Here is a 22720-nt window from a genome sequence, read left to right as displayed (position 1 = left end):
AAAGAAGAAGGAATAGGGCTTGCACCCAAGGAAGGAGTATGAACAGGGTGAAATGCAGGAGACAAATCATCAAAACAAGCAGAGAAAGGGAAAGGACACATACTAGAAGAGACAGAAGAGGATTTGAGAAAAGGGAAAATGTGTTCATGAAATACAACATCCCTAGAAACAAAACAAGAATGAGACTCCAAATTGTACAACTTGTAGCCTTTCTTGGCAAAAAGGTATCCCACAAGCACACATGGTACAACCCTTGGTTGGAATTTATCTCTATGAGGCTTAGGCACAGTAGAATAACAAAGACAGCCAAAAGCTCTAAGATGTGAGTAAGAATGAGGCTTACCATAAAGAAGTTCAAAAGGACTCTTGTGAGATAGAAGGGGAGAAGGAAACCTGTTGATCAGATAGGTAGCTGTCAAGATACAATCAACCCAGAATCTAATGGGAAGATGGGACTAAAAAAGTAAAGCCCTAGCAGTATCAAGCAAGTGTCTATGCTTCCTCTCCACCACCCCATTTTGTTGAGGAGTATGAGGGCAATAGGTTTGATGCACAATTCCCTTAACAGAGAAATATTGAGAACCAGAAAGACTAGACCCCAATTCCAATGCATTATCACTTCTTACAGTTTGCACCTTGGTGTGAAAATGGGTCTCTACCAGGGCAATAAAGGCTTTCAACATATCAAAGGCATTGCTTTTGGACCCTAGGAGGTGGGTCCAAGTAGCTCTAGTATAATCATCAACAATGGTCAAAAAATATTTGGATCCAGTATATGTGGGTGCATGGTAGGGTCCCCAAGTATCAATACGTATTAATTGAAAAGGGGCAGTTAATTGTATTGAACTATCAGGAAATGGTAATCTGGTTTGTTTGGCTAAAGGGCAAATAGGACAAGAGAAAGATTGTTTAGAAGATAAATGTGGACTGCATGCAGAAACAGATTTCATTTTGGAAAAAGACGAATGCCCAAGTCTGTAATGCCAAACAACATCCTCTTTATTCACTTTATTAACATGTGCATCAGTGGCTACGTTTGTATGATCAACAGACAAGCTTGCATGACTACTAGGTGCACTAGGAAATGCAGTAGAGGAAATATTACATGGAATAGAACAAGGAAAAATAGTGGGTAATGTAACATGGCAACTCAAAGGACCAGAATTTGCGGGAAGTTGAAACAGCTTGTAAAGTCCATTGTGTGGTCTACTAAGCACCACTGGCTTCTTCAGTGAAGGGCCCTGTAGAGTACAGCCAATGTTGGTAAATTGAACTATATCACCTGGTTTTCAACTAACTTATAAACAGAAATGAGATTGTGTTCAAAGCTAGGGACATAAAGAACATTATGAAGGGTAAGATCAGGGGACAAAGTTAATGAACCAATATTGGTAACTCTAACTTTATAACCATTAGGAAGAGAAACTAAGTAAGGAATGGGTAGAGTCTGAATGTCAAAGAGAAGGGACTTATCAAAGGTCATATGATCAGATGCCCCAGAATCTATGATCCAAATAGTATTCTCTATTTTAGTAAGTAGACAAGTTCTGAACAAACCATTCTCAGGCAACAACTTACCAGCAAAATTAGCAGAAGCCAAAAGGTTTGGAGTAGCAGGAGAAGCGGGAATGTGAGACTGTTGAAGCAGAGTGATCAACTGGGGAGTATTGATCCTTGGTCAACCCAGGCAAAGTGTAAAGCTGCTCAGATTCAGTATGCATGGCAGGACCACCAGCATTTCCAGTCTCATCAGAGTTAATAGGAGATTGAACCTCAACATGTGCTGCAGTTCTCCTAGGTGTATTACCTTTAGTAAATTTGAAATTCTGAGGAAAACCATGCAACTTGTAGCACTTTTCAATAGAATGTCCTGGTTTCTTACAGTACTTGCAAATGATAGAGGACCTTTGATTGTCTGGTCTTTGAGGATTGAAAGTCACCTTAGAGGGGAAAGATTGCTTGGATACTCCAGCATTAAAGGAAGCAGAGTTTGAGTTTGAAGGAAACTGAGAAATGGAGGATACTTGCCTTTGTTTCTCATCACTTAGTAGAATCCCATAAACTGTACTCATAGATGGAAGGGGCTTTATCATCAAGATATTGCTTCTGACTTGAAGGTAAGTCTCATTGAGCCCCATTAAGAATTGATATACCTTCTGCTCTTCCTCGGCCTTTTTATTTCCCCCACATGTGCATACAGAGAGGTGATTAACAGAAATGGAAGCTATTTCATCCCAAAGTTATTTTATTTTGTTGAAATAGGAGGCTATGTCCAAAGAACCCTGAGAAATGTGAGATAACTCCTTCTTAAGTTCAAAAATCCTAGCACCATCAGCCATACCATATCTCTCCTCTAACTCACGCCAAATGTCTTTGGCGAGTTCTAAATACTCAACACTACGAGAAATCTCCTTGGTGAGAGAATTGGTCAGCCAAGACACAACTAAATCATTGCAACGTTGCCATTGCCTGACTAGAGGGGAACCAACAGTGGTTTTTCAGTAGTGCCATTTATAAAGTCTAATTTATTGCGTACAGATAGAGCCACCAGAATATTTCGACGCCAGCTTCCATAGCTAGTGCCATCAAAAGGAGTGGAAACTAGAGAGGCTCCTAAAACATCGGACGGATGTACATAAAGAGGATGTGGCACGGGTGAGTATAGTCATCAGGATAGAAAGCAGTAGGACGAGAGGAAGAGTTTCCTCTATTAGCAACAGGAGTAGCATCGCAGGGAGGAGTAATCGTCATAGCAAATGAAAGAAAAATCCCACACAATATCAAATAGAACAGCAACAGTTTAAGAATAACAAAGCAACCAATTGACTTTACGGCTCACAAATCTCGATCAACAAGCAGAAGCAATCAAAAAACAGACAATGGAAGAGACGATGTTACCAACGCCTTCGCGACCGGAAGGAGACGGCCTTCTAGCAGCAATAGAAGAACCCTAATCTTCGAAATGAGCTCCAATGAGAAACCCTAACAGACCAGATGAACTCAGCCAGATGAAAATCGACGATCAAAACCCTAGATATCTGAACAATTCCAATCGACGCAGAAATTCTCACAATTTGACGAAGAATCTCACAATTTATGAAGAATCCAGGACCTTCGAACCTCAAATCGATAGACGGAAGAACGAATTTGAAAGAAAAACAAAAAAAAAACGATCTTAGATGCGAAAGTGAGAAGACTCGGGTGAAGCATTACGAGCTTAGCATCGGAAGGGATTCAAGGACCAGATTTAATGCTTCCCGTTCTGATACCATGTTAAAAATGCAAACTCGAGCTTGAATTGAGCAATCATGGCTGAAATTTTACATTTAGCTCATAGAGAATTTAGAGATGAAATGTTCTAGAAGAAGAGCTCTTGTTGTCTTCTCTGTACAAAATGACCCGCCTATATCCTAACTAAAATGGAAAACACAAATACAAATTGGGCCAGGCCCAATTACAGAATATAACCCAACTAACAACTAACAAGACTAGCCCACAACACTAGCCCACGTCAGTATTATTATCCGAACACTAACTCTATTTCCAATTTAACATCCGACTTTGCTTAATAATTACTAAGAAAGAGAGCTGACCATTAGAATTTTACTTCCATTTTGCCCTTCCATGATAATTCGACTGAGTATGAAGCCTAATATACATATCTGACTTGAATATTTTGTAGTGATAAGAGGAACATAATATTAAAATAGTTATGAAAAAATAGCTTGATAGCAAGAACGTTATACCAAAGTGTAAATTTTGAATATTTTAATGAATTTTAATTCTGGATAATTAATAAAAATTAGTACTATACAAAAATTGAGGTTTAATATTGTGGATAGTCATAATTTTGCTTTTTAAGAAAAAAATAAATAAATCAAAAGCTGAGTTTATAACTACTTCCTCTCTTGTTTTGGCAATCCTCAGGGGTACCATTTTCAGTCTCTTCCTTTCGAGCGATCACATTCTTTAACGGACAGAACAATGGTGACAGTAAATCTCAAGTCTCTGCTCATATTCTCAGCATTCCTTAGGGTATTTTTGATAGTTTACGGAGAATGGCAAGATAGGCATATGGAAGTTAGATACACAGATGTGGACTATCTTGTTTTCTCAGATGCAGCTGCTTTAGTCGCTGCTGGAAAATCCCCTTATGAAAGATCCACATATCGCTACTCACCCTTAATTGCCTTTCTTCTTGTGCCCAATTCTTTCATTCATCCTTCTTGGGGAAAATTCATCTTCTCCGCTTCAGGTATATGCCCTTTTTGGGTTCTTTTTACTGCCTTCAGGTCTGAGCTTTACAGTTTTAATAAGACTAGTTATTCATGGTTGAGTTAAGTTTTCTGTTTATTATTTGTTGGAAAGGCCAGATGCATGAAAGTTATAATCTTTTGACGATTCAAGATTTGTGGGTTATTCTTATAGTCAAATTTTGAATTTAGCTCTTATTGGATTTTCTGTAAAAGGGCTTCTCATTTCAAGACAATTCAAAGTTATCGTTTTTATTTTATCATTTAGCATTCTTGTTTTCCCTCATATAAATGCTTCTTGCATGTGGAGGTCAAGAGGTTTCAATTCTCTTTGTTTATGTTTATAAGCTTAGGTATCATTGGCAATCATTGTTATTGTTGTAGTTATATGACTAAGAATGGGTGAATTGTTAAATGTGATAAGCACTTGCACTTGCACCTTTGTATCTGAGTTGATTGTTTCTTCTTATTGCAAACAATGCATATTTGGAGTTCTTAGAAACATTACATCTTAATTATGTTTCCAAAACAGATATGCTTACTGAAACTTACAATTGAGTTCGTGCGGCAGATCTTCTCGTGGGATTTCTTATCAACAACATTCTAAAGCTAAGAGGGGTTCCTGAAAAATTGTGCACCTATTCGGTGATGGTATGGCTTTTGAATCCATTTACCATTACCATTGGTACTCGCGGAAATTGTGAGCCTATTGTCTGCGCCATAATCCTTTGGATTAGTATATGTGTAATGAAAGGTAAAATTTCCAGTACCTATTTTTTTGTGAAGTAAGTTTCCAGTACCTTTTGTTTACATCTAATATGGTTGTGTTGAGAATTTACTCCCATATTTTTCTTTTTCATTGTTAGTTTACTCCTCTACTGTTACTTTCTCTGTTATTCTCTCTTTCATAATGGTCCTTGTCTCCTCCTTAACCTGCTTTAGTTATCATGGGGCAATGTAAACGACAGTTAAGAGGGGATATATGGGAGGGGAAGTATTTGGACTATGAGCATCATGACTTAGGTGATGACACTGGTAGAAAAGAAGGTATTGTCATCAAATACAGGTCAAGATTGAGTCTTTCTATTCTCCCACACCACCTTAGCTTTAGGTGTATAATGCCCCAACCCAATATTATCAGCCACTGAAGGAGGTTTCAGAGAGCAACCAATGTAAGCTGGATATTTATTCTTTTACTGTTAGAACTTGGTTTATCCGATAAAGAGATGAAACAAGGCTTGTCCTGAATCTGCCACTGTTTCTTTTCATAGCTCTTATACAATTTGAACCTATAGTTAGCCTCTAGTTTGAAAGAAAAGTAGAAACCAAGAATGTTAAATCTGGAAACTTTAGGGTTAAACAGATAACTCTTTTTATTGAGGGTCTTTTCAAGAATTCTCCAGTAATTCGGGTCAGATAACTGTATTCTCATATGGGTTAGTGCCACTTGAATTGTGGCTTCATATCTTTTTTCTTTATAGGTTAAAATCGTCATGCCCTATTGACTTTGGTAGTTTTTCCTGATCAGGTCGTTTAGTACAAGCTGCATTTTGGTATGGGCTCGTCGTCCACATGAGGATCTATCCAATAATTTATGCTCTTCCGATCATTTTAGTTCTTGATCCTCTGTTCTTCCAGTATGGTACAAAACCTGCTCTTGTGAATTGGAGTTCTAGAAAAAGCAAGTCACATCAGACTTCCAGCTGTAAAAAGCTTATGGATCCTAATTGTATATGGAACTTTTTGACAAGCCTTTTTACCTGGAGGAGGATAATGTTTGGGCTTATTTCTGGAGCTATGTTCTTTCTCCTTACTGGGTTTTTCTTCTATTTATATGGATGGGAGTTCTTGCATGAAGCACTTCTCTATCATCTCACACGTACTGACCCAAGGCACAATTTTTCAATCTATTTCTACCACATATATCTGCACTATGAAAATGAGTTTTCAAGCTTGGAAAAGCTCATCTCATTTCTGCCTCAGATTATGGTGCAGCTAGTTCTTGTTTTCCGCTTTGCACAGGATTTTCCATTTTGTTTCTTTGTGCAGACTGTGGCGTTTGTAGCATTTAACAAGGTTTGTCAGCAATCCTTGAATCTCTTTGGGTTGAGAATCAGCTAATAATAGCTCGACTTTCCATTAGCAAATATAATGTTCTTTTGCTATGCAGGTTATGACAGCTCAATACTTTGTTTGGTTCTTTTGTCTCTTGCCGCTAATCCTGCCATGGACCAACATGAAACTCAAAGGAAAAGGATTGGTCTGCATCTTGTTGTGGATGGCAGCTCAGGGTCATTGGTTGATGTGGGGATATTTGCTTGAATTTAAAGGAAAGAATGTCTTTCTTCAACTCTGGGTGGCAGGTTTGCTATTCTTGGCAGCAAATACTTTCGTTCTTATCAATATTATCCAGCAACACACATACAGTCCAGTCTTCCAACAGTCATCTCCTGCCGCTTCAAAGAAACATGTCAAACAGGGATGAGGAATCACATCATATACCTTCCTAACTCAATGGGGGAACATTTTAGAGCTAAAAGAGTATTTAGCCATGTTCAGGACGTGTCGAGCTTTTCATCATCAAGCAAAGCACTTGACATTTTCATAGCTAACACAAAAATGCCAGCACTGAAGATGTACCAAGAGATTGTAATGACTTTATTCTTGACCTCTTGTCCATTTTGATTTAGAGGATACTTCACTACAAAAGCAATTTACAATTGTCTACAGCAATTTTTTTGTACGCGGGATGGTTGAAGTTTTCTTGATTACAGTTTACTTCTCATTTAGTTTGATATTCATTTCCCTCCCTTGCTAGAGTTAGTTAGCAGCTAGAGGAGTGACGTCACATCCTTTTCATGTGCGTTGCTTGCCTGTATATCTTTGTAAAACCAATATGATTGGTATGAATAAAGATATCTCTTTTTGCTGTTCTGTGTCATTGTTCTTTCATATTCTTGTTGCCTCGTTTTCGAGTGTGGTTCCTTGTAGCTCATTGAATTATTGGATTTCCATGTGATAAGAAATGAAGATCCTAGGGTTGTTGAAGTGTCCATGGGAAATACTGTATGTTGGACTGATCTGAACTCCTTACAAGCAGTTACCGCCAAATGCTACTAGTGTGATAGTGTGTGCAATGCCGCTGGATGAGGTCGATAAATTGCTCGTGTCAGCATTTTTTTCACTGAATTATTCTTGCTATATTTCATTTTGGATAGTGGTTGGGCAAAGGTGGAAAGAAGGTGAAAAAAAGTGGTAACCTAGTCATACAGGTGCACTGCCACCCCTAGAATGTATCACACTTGAGGAGGAAAACATCCTCAAAGAAGATAATACTGTTAAATGGCAAGCTATAAAAGGTGAAGTTCATTCCGATATTACATTAGAAAATGAGTGAAATTGTCTAGACATTACATGTCTAGAGGCACAAAGCTAGGCAGTTGTATGGGCCACGAGATTTCTCCTTATTATGCTTTCTAGTGCTTACTAGTGAACCTTTCAAAGAGTAAGTTAATTTGTTTCATTGGGACAGAAAACAAAGGGGTGATGTGATGCAGAGGATATTGGTACTGACAGCCAATGCCCTTGACATATGACCCTTTGTGCTTGTTTCCAATACTCAACTGTCCTTGTTCAAGCAAGTTACTGAGTAGGAGTAGCTATTATGATTACTGTTTACTTGGATATTACTACAATGGTGGTTGACAGTGGCAGCATTAGCTATTCTACTGATCCTAAATGTTTCTCCTTGTGGGTGGTCCTATATTTGCCCTCTTGATATCATTCTATCTCCATGGTCCTAATGATTTTGTGCCTTCATTGTTAAGAGTATGTCACCTATAGTTGCAGGGTTGAAATGGGCCATATAGGGATTAACTACTATCTATCAACAATTAGAATGATAACATTGACACATTGAGCAGCTAACTTTAAAATTAATGACATTATGAAAGAAAAGCATTAAGATTGAAGATTGTAGGGCTTTACCCAGAAGGGAAGCCCTTTCAAAAATTCTCAACGGCCAAGGCAGAACCCAGGCCGAAGAGGGGGTTTGGAAATAGTTTTCAACCAGCAATAGACGCGCCTCGGTTAGAACCTCACTAGCTGCGTCATTGCCCCAAGCGCAAAGATGAATTTTCCCAGCTTCTGCCATCCCTTTTTATAGTCCTCTTTCCCTGAATGTTGTCTTCATATCTTCGATGTGGGAGACAAGTAAGAAAAGGTCTAGTACTCCACTCATATGACTATTGCAGTAAAATGATCCTTTTTGTAATGCAAAGCTGAAACTAAACCGTAAGTAGTTTTACCTTGATGGTAAACCGGAAGTAAAAAATTAAAAAAAAAAGGATAATAAATTACTGTATCCCAATTTATTTCTGAAATTCTGAAGTTAGAAATAGTAGTCCCTTTCTATGTTGCATAGGCAAAGACATAGCAACTCGAGCTCGATAAAACTTGGACACGACATGAAAATTTTCAGAAAAAAATAATAGATATGTCACTGTTATGAACTTATGTTACAAAGAAACGAACATATTGTATGTGGATGCATGTGACAAAATTCAAATATAAAAGTACAAAACTTGATAAAAGAAAAGGATATAAACCATCACCGATAGAGATCAAATGTTATCATTTTTTGGGGTCATCAAAGATTACGTAATTAGTGTTATTAATCTGTATTTGTAAAGTAATTTTGGATACAAAATAATGTAGATAGAAATGTGGAAGACTTCGAAATTAATCCGAGCCCACTAAATTTACAGTATTTTCTTAAAGAACTTAATCCCCTCCTAATACTTCAAATCTCAGTGTTCCAGCGAACACAAATGGGGCAGCAATCGCACTTACTTTATTTATTTTGTAAGAAAACAATGCAAAAAGGAAAAAGAGATTTCCGTAAGAAAATCTATAGGAAATAACATGTATTTATAGCCAAAAGGTTGGGTATTACCAAAGAGTTGCAACTCTTCATTTTAAGGCTGCAACTCAAAGTGGCTATTTAAATTACCGTTGTAGAAACGGCTAATTTGGATTAAAATAATATTGCGTTAATCTTAATATTAACAAAAAAAATTGGTTCAAAAAATTAATCAATTATTTGATGACGGCACAAGGCTTGCCTTCTTCTCAACTCTTTAAGAGCTAGAAGAAGTGCAATTTTATATATACCCATCAAAACTCTTTTCCTCCTCCAATATGGGACAATATCTCTTTGTCAAAGTGAGAAATTCAAAATTTTCATTTTTCATCAATTTTTCATTTACTCTATTTTAAGCTATTACAAGCTTAAACCAACAGTTAGTAGTATATTACTACTAAGTAGCAAAAGTTATAGGGGGACAGTATATAACACTAAGCTAGTAGTGGCATGTATACAATCAAAATCAAGGAGCCCGATTTCGAAGTCTTAAATTGGGCTATGAGTCCGAGTCCGGGCGACTTGAAGTGGAGGTCGGACCCGGCTGAAGGACACACACCTCGATGAAGCAAATCGAAGGCCTGGGACGACCTACATTGAGGGCAGCACAATCTCGAAGACACTCAAGAAAGAGCGAGAATTTCTCAAGGACATGTGGATCAGGGCATAAATTATAGGATAAGATTTGTACGAAATAGTACAAGTCCGTACTAGGTCGTTATACAGCTGTACCAATAGAATTTTTTATCATAATTGGAAATGTACTATATTAGGGTCTCCCCCCCCCCCCCCATATAAAGGGGACCCCAATCATTTGTAAGGATTATCTCTCATTCTCTGCAATAGAACATTCTACTCTGCTTTTCTTGTTTAACGTGCTCAACAATTGTTCTTCAGCTTTATTGTCTTTACTTTACTATTCATACTTTATTGTTCTTAGCTCATCTCGAGGCCCCTGAGATAATCGAGCTCGAGGTCCTTATTGCTCTAACAACACTGGTTTGGTTCATCAATTCTTTTTACTTAAACTTAATTTTATTCATACATTCACTAGTATTGGAATAAATTACATGTCTTTAAAACCACAAATCATATTTAATTGTTACTCGCATTTTTCGAGGTAAATAGTTTGGCGCCCACCGTGGGGCTAAAGATAATAGTGATTATTTTAGTGCTAGTTTTCTGATAACACGCGTTATTCTTCACACTTTTTCTTGTCAAAGATTCTTTGATTTCAGGCTAAGATATGTCTAGTACACAAAACGCACTTGCTCATGACAGTGAGGGACTCGGAGAAAATAGCGGCATAGGGGTCGGTGTACCACCCCATAAACCCCGAGGGAGTGCCAAATATGGAGCCAGTTGATATCAGCTAGCATAACGCTCTAAACACGGACGTAGGAACAGACCCCGTAAGGAATGCACACAGGGAAGCTCGAGCCGAAGGCCAGGAAACGCGAGGAATGGAAGAAGGAGGAGTCAGCCTCCAAGTGATATTCGAGATGCTGCAAGCTCAGCAAGTCGCCATCGCTCAACTTCAGAGTCAGAACAGAACTCCAAACACCGCCGAACCAGTGGACGCCCGGCATACGGAACCTGCGCTTGAAAGGCCCGATGAAAATGGCTCGGGGACTGATCTCGCTATTATAAAAATGCTCGAAGAAATGACCAAAAGAATCGAGTTCGGAGAAAAGAAAATTGAAGAATATGACAAAAAGGTGGAGACATACAATTCAAGGGTCGATCAGATACCAGGAGCACCTCCGATTTTGAAAGGACCGGACTCGAAAAAATTCATACAAAAACCTTTCCCCCCAAGTGCGGCTCCAATGCCCATTCCCAAGAAGTTTCGCATGCCCGATATACCAAAATATAACGGAATGACTGACCCTAACGAACATATTACCTCATACACTTGTGGAATCAAAGGAAATGACTTGAACGACGATGAAATTGAGTCAGTATTATTGAAAAAGTTTGGGGAAACACTATCGAAATGAGCTATGATCTCGTATCACAACTTAGCCCCTAACTCTATTGATTCATTTGCTATATTGGCGAACGCCTTCATGAAAGCACACGCTGGGGCCATAAAAGTGGCCACAAGAAAATCGGATGTCTTCAAAATAAAACAAAGGGATGATGAGATACTAAGGGAGTTCATGTCCCGATTTCATATGGAAAGAATGGAATTACCACCGGTCTCCGATGACTGGGCAGTTCAGGCCTTTATGCAAGGTTTGAATGAAAGAAGCTCGATTGCATCTCGACAACTAAAGCAGAACTTGATCGAATATCCGAGTGTGATATGGTCGGATGTGCACAATCGTTATCAGTCAAAAATTAGGGCCGAGGACGACCAGTTGGGAGCCCCCTCGGGCTCAATTCATCCTAACAGATTCGCAGCCAAGCCCCCGAGAGACACAAACCGGGGATCAAGATTCAACAAAGAACGGTATCAACCGTACGCCGAAGATCGAAGGAACAGTTCAAGGCATAACATACCTCGGAATGATCGGAGAGCGGATCGAGACCAAAGTTCCCGGGGACTCGTGAGCAAAATCGGGTTTGGTAGGCACTCGGGACCAGTAGAGGTACCCAGATTTTCAGAATACAACTTCAGTGTCGATGCCTCGAGTATCGTCTCAACCATTGGCAAAATTAAAGATACTAGATGGCCCAAGCCTATACAGACTGATCCTTCTTGGAGGAACCCCAACTTAATGTGTAAATATCATGGTACTCACGGGCATAAGACCAAGGATTGTAGGCAGCTTAGAGAGGAGGTAGCCCGATTATTCAACGAGGGACACCTTTGTGAATTTCTCAGTGACCGGGCCAAGAATCATTTCTGAGAAAGAGATGCAAGCAGGAAGAATGAACCTGAAGAACCTCAACATGTCATTCACATGATCATCGGTGGAGTCGATGTCCCCCAGGGACCTATATTCAGACGTACCAAAGTATCCATCACAAATGAGAAACGGACTCGGAGCTATGTGCCCGAGGACGCTCTATCATTCTACGACGAGGAAGCAGAGGACGTATCCCAGCCTCACAACGACGCCCTGGTAATCTCTATCCTTTTAAATAAAATTCAGGTTAAATGTGTTTTAGTGGATCCAAGTAGCTCGGCAAACATAATCAAATCGAGGGTCGTGAAGCAACTCGGCTTGCAAGATCAAATTGTACCTGCATCCCGGGTGCTGAATGGCTTCAACATGGCAAGTGAAACAACGAAGGGATTATCTTGCCAATAAACGTAGCCGGGACCATACAAGATACCAGGTTCCATGTCATCGAAGGTGACATGAGGTATAACGCACTCCTCGGGAGGCCATGGATACACAATATGAGGGCAGTGCCTTCGACTCTCCATCAAATGATGAAGTTCCCGACAGAGGAAGGAGTGAAAACAGTCCACGGAGAATAGCATGCTGCAAAATAGATGTTTGCAATCGAGGAATTGGTGCCGATACCGGAACCCTTGACCTCGGCGAAGTCGAGCCCCAAAGGTAAACAGGTAGCTAAGTAGCAATCACAACTCCAAACCTAGACGGAAGCAGGATAACAGGTAACTGAAGACAAAGAAGGGAACTCCCTAGCTCTTCAAACCTTCATTGTTCCCGAGAAGCCCGGTGCTACTAAGTCAATCGCTCAAGAGAAAGGTACACCTGGGAACGGGATTAAACCCCGAACTCGGAAAAAACTCGTTTAGTCTCTTATTGATAATATGGATTGCATTGCTTGGTCCTGTTTAGATATGACAGGGATTCCGCCAGAAACCACCACACGTAGGCTAAACAACAGTCCCAGATTTAAACCAGTAAAACAAAAGGGAGGCCCTCAGTTAGAAAAGCCTCGTATCAACATCTAGTCAACAGGATGTTCGAAGAACAAATAGGTAAAATAACGAAAGCCTTTATTGATGATATGACTGGTTAGGTCCCTGTGCGCAGATGACCATTTTAATTCATTTGCAGGAAACAGTCAATGTTTTTGGGCGATGCGGCACGAAGCTCAACCCAGAAAAACATACCTTCGAAGTTGGCGCGGGTAAGTTTCTCGGCTTCATGGTGTCAAATCGGGGCGTCTGAATCATCCCCGACCAGGTCAAGGTTCCCGAAGATAACACGATCGAGGATAGCGAGATAGGACCTCATTAAGCCCTCGGAGTCGTTGGTAAAGGATCTTACAAGCTCGGCACGATGGAAGCTCTCAAAGGCTCGTGATCTCGAAGACATCCCTTCTTACACAAAGGCCTTAGGTCTTAAAGCATGTGTTGCACTCTGTTTCCCTTGGATCGGATTTTGTCCCAAATGGGTTTTACCGAAAAGGTTTTTAACGAGGCAACAATTATGTGCTGCCTAAGGAAAGCTTGACAGTATACAAGGTTTCTTTTTAATCAACCCCGGATACTGGGGGGGCATCACCCTCGGAGGTTATATTTTCAAGAAAAATACTTCATGACTAAGAGAACTTCGGAAGGACAACTTTGTAATGGGCCAAACGGTCAAATGAACCATATCCATATAGTGGTCAAGCCCCGACAACAAAGCTTGTACACATGTATCAATTTTGTTAATATCAAAAATACTTGGTGTTTCAAAGAAGTCTATTATTACACGAACTCTGCATCCTACGAGAAACGACTTAAGAGCCAAAGCATAGAAGCACCCCGAATACTCGGGGACTGCCATCCACAGTCAGTACACTCGAGTCATCGAAAATTCGGATTAATAAGACCTCAAAAGAGGCACCCCCTCAAAACAAAGGCCAAAGCCAATATACTCGGGGACTAACTTCTCGAACAAATTCGAAAAATTATCAGGATACAAGTCCAAGTGACATACCCGAAGGCTATGGCCATACTAAAGACTACAGTCGTATAAAGTCTACGGCCAAATAACGGCTCGGAGACGTCCGACTTTCGCTATAAATTAAAGGCCTTCAAACACTTTGTAAAAACCGGTTAAATCAGGCTACCCTCGGCAAAAGCAAAATATAAAGGGCTTCAATAAATTCAACTCTCAAAAAATCCAAGGGCTTCGATAACATCGGCCTTCAGAAATACAGCAAGAGGTATTCGATCATGTTTACACAAACAACTTACTAATAAGGTTGCGATATGTCAAACCTTCGATAAAACCTACGGGTGCAAAAAACACATGCCAAGGCATAATTAAAATTTCACTAAGTCTTTTAAGCCGAAATGAGGGAAAAATTATATAGCCATTCTAAGAGGCCGAATCAGCCCAACTTAAAGAGCCTAAGGGCCGATATATAAGAGCCCAAGGGCCAACTTAAAGAGCCTAAGGGCCGATATATAAGAGCCCAAGGGCCGATATATAAGAGCCTAAGGGCCAACTTCGAAAGGCTTAAGGGCCAAAAAGTACTATACGAGACTCCATTCTCACTCAACCCGGACTCAAGAGTCACAGTATCCCGAGCTTCAGTCGAATCGATTTAAACTCATCTTAATGACTACTATTTCTATCAACAAGGATCTAAGTGTTTATTATCCAGAGCCCAAACCCATTTTAGGGCCAATCGTTCAAAATTATGCAAAAGAAGCATTCCATAAATCAAAACAGTATGAAATCCATTACAAATCAAAAATGAGATGAAGAGTTCCTATTATATTTCCAAAAGATGGTTACAAGGAATGTTTTCACAAGGGATACCTACACAAAAACAAAATAAAGAAACCTAAAAATACTTTGGAGTCACATCTTCGATAGTTGCATCCTCGGGAGCTGGATCTTCGAAAGCCTCATCCTCGGAGAGTTCGTCCTCGTCTCCTCCACTCTCACCGACTGAATCATCTTCATCAGAAAGCAGAGCGGCAGCCTCCTCTTCTAAAATCTTCGCTTTTTCAATATCGGCTGAGAGATCGAAGCCGCGAGCATGCACCTCCTCGAGGGTTACCCTCCGAGATTGACGCCTGGCATGGTCAAGTGCACTCGATAACTTGACTTCTGCTGCAGAAGAGATCTCCTTTGACCGAACATTAGCTGCTTCGGCATCGGCTCGATACGAAGACATAATTTCCTCCGCATCGGATTTGGCTTTATCCAACTCAACAGCAGATTTAGCTTTGAGCTCCTCGATGTCACGGCCTCGAGCTAGGCTCTCCTCTTTCACACTTGGAAACTGACATTCGAGGGAAGCCAGCTCTTCTCGCAGAGTTTCTTTCTCGGAGGCGAGATCATCCATGCTTTGCCTCACCCCAAGGTCTCGGCCTCTTTCGTTTTTAGCTCCTCTTGAAGCGGCGCCACCAAATCGGCCTTCTCATAAAACTACAAAATTAAAGGTATTAGACGTCAAGACAAGCAAGTTCATAACAGGTCCTCAAAGGTTATGTTACCTTTGTTAATACCCAATTTTTCCCTCATCTATTTTAAATATGCATATATATTTTCAAAATAGTGCACACACATTATTATTAGGCTTACAAACATGCACAAGTATTTTTATAATTTTTCTATAATTTTAAAGGCTTTAAATCAATTTATTTCTGCATTTTTTATTATACAAATATCCAATAATTATCCTTCATATTATCTTTATGATAATTTAATCATCTAAATTTATCATTTTATGCCCATATAGTGTTTAAATATTTTAATTGTATTTTAATAATTACATTTGCATTTTTAAGGCTAGAATTGCATATTTTGCAATAATAGCCCATATATATGCATAATTATATTATTTATATAAAAATGACTTTTCATATTTTTATAATGTTAAGTAATTATTAAAATATTTTCATGCACAAATGACATTTTTTGTTATTTACTAATTATTTTTATAAATTATTTTATTAATTTAATTGGGTATTTAAAATCTAGCCCTTTTTCTAATTAAAAGCGGACCTAGCCTAACCCAATTACCTCAGGCCAATACCCATACCCGTCCAACCTAGTACCCAAACTCGCTCAACTCAGACCCATACCCATTTTAAAATCCCGACCCAAGCCTTTGTAAAATCCCACCTAACTACTTCCACCCTTTTAACTATACTAAACGCCTAACCTAAATTTTCCCCCATCCGCCATCATGGAATCCACTCGTCTCTTCCTCTACTCTCTCAAACCCTAACCCGCCATCACCGCTTCCCCTGTGATTCCTACCTAGAAATGGAATCATTTCTTGATTCCTTTATCATATCTGGTCTTACCTCTTTACCTACTATCCGTCTTTGATGTTACTTAAGCTGGTTTGCCTCAAATGGTAGTTGATCTTGAGAGATTCGAACCAGATCTGGTTCAAAATCTCTTATATTTTGGTAATTCCTATCTATATTCATCCTAACCCCTGTGAGTACGAATATTTTCGTATCTTTCAGTTAGGGTATCAGATTTTGATTCGGACCAGATTCGGAACGATTTCTGCTTGTTTTATGTTATTCTCCATCTATATTTGCTCTATTATGCACAAATCTGTTTATTTTTGGTTGAATATTTTACTTACCCTTAAAACTAGGGTTTAGATCTTTCTAGATCTAAAACGATTTTCATTTTTAGTATTTTTTTCTTTTAATGTTTCGATATCTCTATCTCTGTGTTTTATATTTTCTCCATTATTTCTGACCGATTTTATTTACCCTAAAATTAGGTTTTTGATTTTCAAAAAAGAACCAAATCTGTTGTTTCATCTCTGTGTATCTATTATAGTTCCTTTATTACTTCTGACCCTAATTATTTCCATCTATATGCCTTTGTATTCCTGCCTATTTTTCTAGGGTTTCATTTATTCAATTACTTCTCTGAATGTTTCTGTCCTTAACCCTGGCGTTGATTGCCGACAAACTTTATTTACCCTAAAAATTAGGGCTTTTGAAATCTTTACTGAGATTCCAGTATTTCCTTTCTTGTATGGTACTGATATTTCCTTATCTTGTTCGATTTACCTGTTCTCATTATTTCCTTACATTATTTGATCTGGTACTTGAACACTGATTGATTCTGTATAATGTTTTCCCTAATTTAAGTAATACTTGCCTGATTCTATGCTATTATGTTCTGTTAATTGATTGGATCCGACTTAAATTGATTCTACTTCTATTTTCATTCCTTACATGTGTATGATTGACTTATTACCTTATTTGTGTGCTCTAACTCAGTGCTATTTAAACCCTTCTCTTTTCCCCTTAAAGACAAGACTCGAACTCTCCTATTCTCACTACTAAAACTTAAGCTCTCTTGCTCTCTTGTTCTGATTTCTGTGCTACGTGTCTCTTGATTTTGGTCGGCTGAAAGCCAAGGCCAAAATTATTATGGAATCTCATTGCTGTGGTATACTTACTTGCTTTGTCACTTAACTGGTATGCCCTAACCTTTGCAATTCCATTCTCTATGCTTTGCTTGACTAGTCCGTTTTAATTCCTAGCATGACTCTATCCTTTATGTGATTATGTAATCTCATCTAGCAGCACTGTTAACTTAGGACTAATTTGTTCTGAATAATATGAATCCCTTTCATAGTTTAGCCTAAGGTTCAACCTGTTTCATGCATTGTTGTTAATTCTGCACCTGTTTTGAACTTTGCACACTAGGGATATGTAATCAGTTAGCTTGTTGCTTAACTCATATGTCATGTTTAAGCTCAAATGTTTCTGCATGATTGTTTCTGTGATTAAACCATGATTGTCTTAATTACTAGCATGAGTATTTAGCTTAACTAAACTTCAACTTATTTAAACTATGTGTTTAAGCATGAACTCTGTATGTTTCCTCAGTTCTGCCTGTAACTCTATATGTTCTGAATCCTGTTTCTTCTGAAATTCAACTATTTTTAAAACCTATCCCTCCCTCTTTTACATACTCTTAGTCCCTTAGGTTCTCAAGCACCCCAGTCTGAGCACTGCCTAGGGTCCTTGAGACTCCTTTGAACTCTGACGCACTAGGGTCTGGTTTTCTAATATCTCATGAACTCTTTTCTGAATGTTAGTCCTGGTGTGACCATTACTCGGGGTACCTGAGGCCCTTGGGAACTTTGACAGACTAGAAGCCTGGTTCTAATGTGCTGTGAATGAATCATTGCTATGCTTCAAAGTTGTTATGTGGAAGGCCTGGTTCCCAGGTTTATTTGGGCCTATGAAGGCTCCCTATAGTGTAACTGATACCATTATGTAATTCGTTTGACTATTCTGGTTTGCAATAATTATGTAATAACAGATTTGGGGATATTTAGTAAAGCTGGGGGGTTCTTCTTATATCTTTTGTTAAAATTGGGTTGAAATCCTGCCTATAGGATTTAATTATGCGGGTTGAATTATGTGAGCATTATACTGTGCCTAGAAATCCTGCCTATAGAACTTTCATGATCATGTTGATTCTGTATTTTACATTTTCATACTAGAGATCCTACTTATAGGACCTTCGTTCAATTCTGTACATTAGAAATCCTGTTCATAGGATCTATACATGTTTCAACAAATGTGCATTAGCAATGATGCCTATAGGATCTCGTTGTTTGAATTAACTGTCCTTCCTGGCAATCTGTTTAAATTTTGCCCGTACACAACTAATAGATATCATGCCTATAGGACTTAAACCCACTCAAACCTAGAAATCGTGTTCATAGGGTTTAAATCAATCCAGCAATAGATATCATGCCTATAGGGTTTAAATCAATCCAACAATAGATATCATGCCTATAGGACTAAAAATCAATTTCCAGTTTAGAAATCATGCCTATAGGGTTTTAATCAATTCAGTAATTAGAAAGCATGCCTATAGGAAATAAAAACCTATCTTTACATTTTAAAATCAGTGCTACGCTTAGAAATCATGTCTATTGGTCTGTAATTAACAAGCTCATAGAAATCATGCCTATAGGATCCTGTTGATCGATTCTGAATTCAATCGTTATTGTCAATCACTTAGGCAACGTATCTGTAGGACTTAATGATGATTCTGGGCTCATAACTGTGACACATTACTGCCTGAGGTGCCCACATTCATGCTAAATAAAATCAGTAGGCAAACAATAGGTCTTAATGCTCGCCTTAATAAAACTGCCTTTATACTCTGTGTTTTCTCACATAGATATCCTGCCTATAGGATTCCAAAGTTAACGAAATTTGTTGCGTGCTTTGTTGCCTATGTGCGGAGGTCAATATGAGCCTATACTTGCTCTTTATCTGAAAAGTCCTACTTGCTTTTGTTTGTCGCCTAGATTTCATATTTTTAGTAACATAGGCTCGTCTAGAACCACCCCATATAGAGGTCCTAATACCTCCAGGGCCATAGGTAAGGGACGGGTAGTGCACGCATAGGGTACGGTGTAGAATCAACTAGTGCGCTTAAGTAACAACTTAAAGATAGTAATTGGGTAGTAAGGAGATGATAGTCCGTGCGCTAATGCTATGAGTAACACCCCGACTTAAGGGAGTTACGAAGTATTGCATGGAATGATCCTATAGGCTAAAAAACTTAGGACCACCCCCTTACACTCCCGTTTAAAATAAATTGAATATTGTATTTTTCCAAATCGTTTTCTTCCCTTTCTAGACTAATTCGCTTAATTTAAGTTCGGTCGGGACCCACCGTTGTGGACCTCGAGGGGTGCCTAACACCTTCCCTTCAAGGTAATTTCGAGCCCTTACCCGATCTCTGGTGATGTAAACTGGTTACATGAGTTATTTGCTCTAGGTGCCTAACGCACCTTAATCCGTTAGGTGGGACTCTTCCAATTCCCTACCCTCAAAAAAAGGAGTTGTCCCAGAAATGTCGAAACCCGATTTTGCGAGAAAAAGGGGGTGCGACAGCATGGCGACTTTGCTGGGGATATCGTTAGGCTCTTACCATAACGAACTTGTTTGTGAATTAGTCTTTAAGAATGTCTTTATTATTCCGTTAATACTTGCACACCCCTTCCCCTTCCCACTCTATGTGAATTTATCTGCCTATCTTTATTCATTTATGATTTCTTTTCCCTGTTTTATCACTTTTACTATGGAAACTGACTTGTCTCCTTGTTTTTCTTTCTTAAATGTCTTTACAATTATTAAATACCGCATCTTATCATTATTCATTGTGCAAATACTTGGCAACATATTATTTTCTTTTGCATACTTTCATGCTCAACATCATATTCCACTCGTGCGTACTAATACTATAGCGGCGCTTGATGAGTGTTCGCGATATTCCTAAAATCACCCTTTAAATTTGAAAAGGCTTATTTGCGGTAAAACTAGTCGATCAGCGGTGCAGTCGACGGTTCCGTGCCTTTCCCTCTCAAGTTGTCCGCTTGAGGGTACCAGTCTAGACTTCTATAGAAACCTTACTCTGATAATAACTGTACATGAATCACAATCACCGCACGATAATCCTCTAAGAAAGCCTTGTCCAAAGTCCACCGAGATTTCCATAATCCCAACGGGCGCAACCATGATATGTGCATTATTTGGAGAGATAAATGCCGATATGCTAATTGTTAATGTGTAAGAAGTCGAATCTGGAGGGGGCAAGGGTCTAACTCTGTTTATTTTTCAGAAAATGAGGCACGAAGTCCCCAGGTTCAGCATGGTCTGAAGTATACCACCATTGTTGTTAGACTGGTGGGAAAACCTTTCGCCAAGCGACAAAAATCACGTGAAAAGGGTTCTTGGAAATTTACCTCCCTTATTGGACATCCAATCAAACAACATGTTGATCGAGGCTGCTACTATGTTCTGGGATGGGGAAAAAGCTGTATTCCGTTTTGGCAACATAGAAATGACTCCTCTTTTGGAGGAAATAGGAGGATTCGCTGGGTTACCATGGGATAGTCCCGATTTACTAGTACCGGAAAACCGCACTACTAGAGGGTTTCTGAAAATGATGGGTCTGAGAAAGAATGATGACTTGGAGTGCCTGAAGAAGTCCTACATACCCTTCGACTTCCTCTGTGAACGATATGGACACAGCAAATCTTACCGTATCTTTCATGATGAATTCTCCATCACTTCCCTAGGTTGGACTCATCGTAGGGTTTTTGTATTCATCGTCTGCTTTCTGGGTATGATAGTGTTTCCGAGCCAAGGGGACAGAATTCACACCAGGTTGGCCATGGTAACCAAAGCTTTAATGGAGTGAATTGAGGGACAAACCTATGCTATTGTTCCGATGATTGTAGCAGACATATACCGATCCCTGGACCGTTGAAGAAAGGGTTCAAACATTTTGAGGGTTGTAACTTGCTACTATAGATTTGGTTGTTAGAACATCTTCAGAGGGGTCAATACCGCCAAGAGTTTCCACAGAGACCATGGAACGATCACATAGCTTTTCACCATCCTAAAAGAATGACCTTTATCCCAGACAGATTTGCACAGCTGGAGAATGCTACAGAATGGGCACAGTTTTTCAGCAATTTGACCGAGGACCAGGTTCACTGGATGTTCGAGTGGTTTCCTACTAATGAATTCATCATCAGATCCAGGGATGTTCCGCATTTGGTGTTGATCGGGTTAAGGGGAATACATCCCTATGTTCCTATCAGGGTCATGAGACAAGCTGGTAGAAAACAAGTCATACCACGAGTCTCCAACATGAGTCATTACAAAGCCTATTTTCAGGGTGACGACATTCCATACAAATGTGAGCCCAGCACATGTGGCACTTGAAGATTATCATGGAAAAGGATACCATCGATCCAGATCGATATCACGTAGGCCATGTGTATTTCTACCCTTCATGGTTAGAAGATAACATAGCAGGAATAGTCAAGCCAGGGGCTGGTCAAGGAAACAGGGTCATAGATGAAGTTGCTGAAGCCCAAGTGAAGTATGAGAGGCTACGCAAGAGAGTCCTTGAATCCGAAGCCAGGCATTTGTAGCAACACAAGTTCGACATGGAGTCAATTAACGAGTGGAAGGAAATGGCTACAAGATCGACAAAAAGGCTGGAGTATTTGGAGCAGGGTCTAATGGAACTGGAAGGGAAGATGAGGAAAAGGGTCGCAGACTGTCAGAATGCAGAAGGCAACGAAGGAGGACACCTAGCAAGGCATACCTACTGCTGGACATGCACGACATGGGGAATTTGATTGATGGAGCCAAGAAAGTCAAATATGGGGAAGGTCCCGTCGGGACCAAGTAGATTAGATTTAGCTGTTTTTTCTGAAACGTTTTGGAGCGTAATAAGGCAAATGCCATTAGTAACTCATTTATTTATTGTCGTTTTTAGGTTCGTCTTATTTATTACATTAATGAAATGAGGCATTTATTGGCATTAAATCTCTCCAAATCTATTTGTTGCTAGGCCCACCTCGAGCATAACGAGGTTCCCCAAATTAGGACGCGAATTTACATTCTTGCAAACGTGTTTAAATACTGCAAATACTTTTCAGAATCCCCGCTGACTTGTTTACCTTTTGCATTTTTCTTTATTTTGATTATTCCCATTCCCCAAGGATGGTTCGCACATACTAGCACTATCAGCATATCACACCATATCCAGAGGCTCACCACCTCCTCCTCCTCTAAGTAATCTGAAAGGCAAGGGAAAACGCTAAGATGGATGATATGAGTGGTATCCGGAAGGAAAATGCTGAG

General features: G+C 39.4%; 1 protein-coding gene across 1 annotated transcript; it reads left to right on the top strand.

Annotated features, from left to right (window-relative positions):
• Nucleotides 1-3881: 3881 nt before the first annotated feature.
• Nucleotides 3882-7187, top strand: LOC109214286 (GPI mannosyltransferase 1). The gene is made up of 4 exons (XM_019378187.1): nucleotides 3882-4255; nucleotides 4825-5007; nucleotides 5782-6329; nucleotides 6424-7187. The coding sequence occupies exons 1-4, from the start codon at nucleotides 3985-3987 to the stop codon at nucleotides 6736-6738; spliced, it is 1317 nt and encodes a 438-aa protein (XP_019233732.1). The 5' UTR covers nucleotides 3882-3984; the 3' UTR covers nucleotides 6739-7187.
• Nucleotides 7188-22720: the final 15533 nt, after the last annotated feature.

The sequence above is a fragment of the Nicotiana attenuata genome, unplaced genomic scaffold (assembly GCF_001879085.1).
Source record: "Nicotiana attenuata strain UT unplaced genomic scaffold, NIATTr2, whole genome shotgun sequence".
In the NCBI taxonomy this organism is placed as follows: domain Eukaryota; kingdom Viridiplantae; phylum Streptophyta; class Magnoliopsida; order Solanales; family Solanaceae; genus Nicotiana; species Nicotiana attenuata.
The sequence above is the reverse complement of the archived record's forward strand: the minus strand, read 5'-3'. Positions and strand labels throughout refer to the sequence as shown.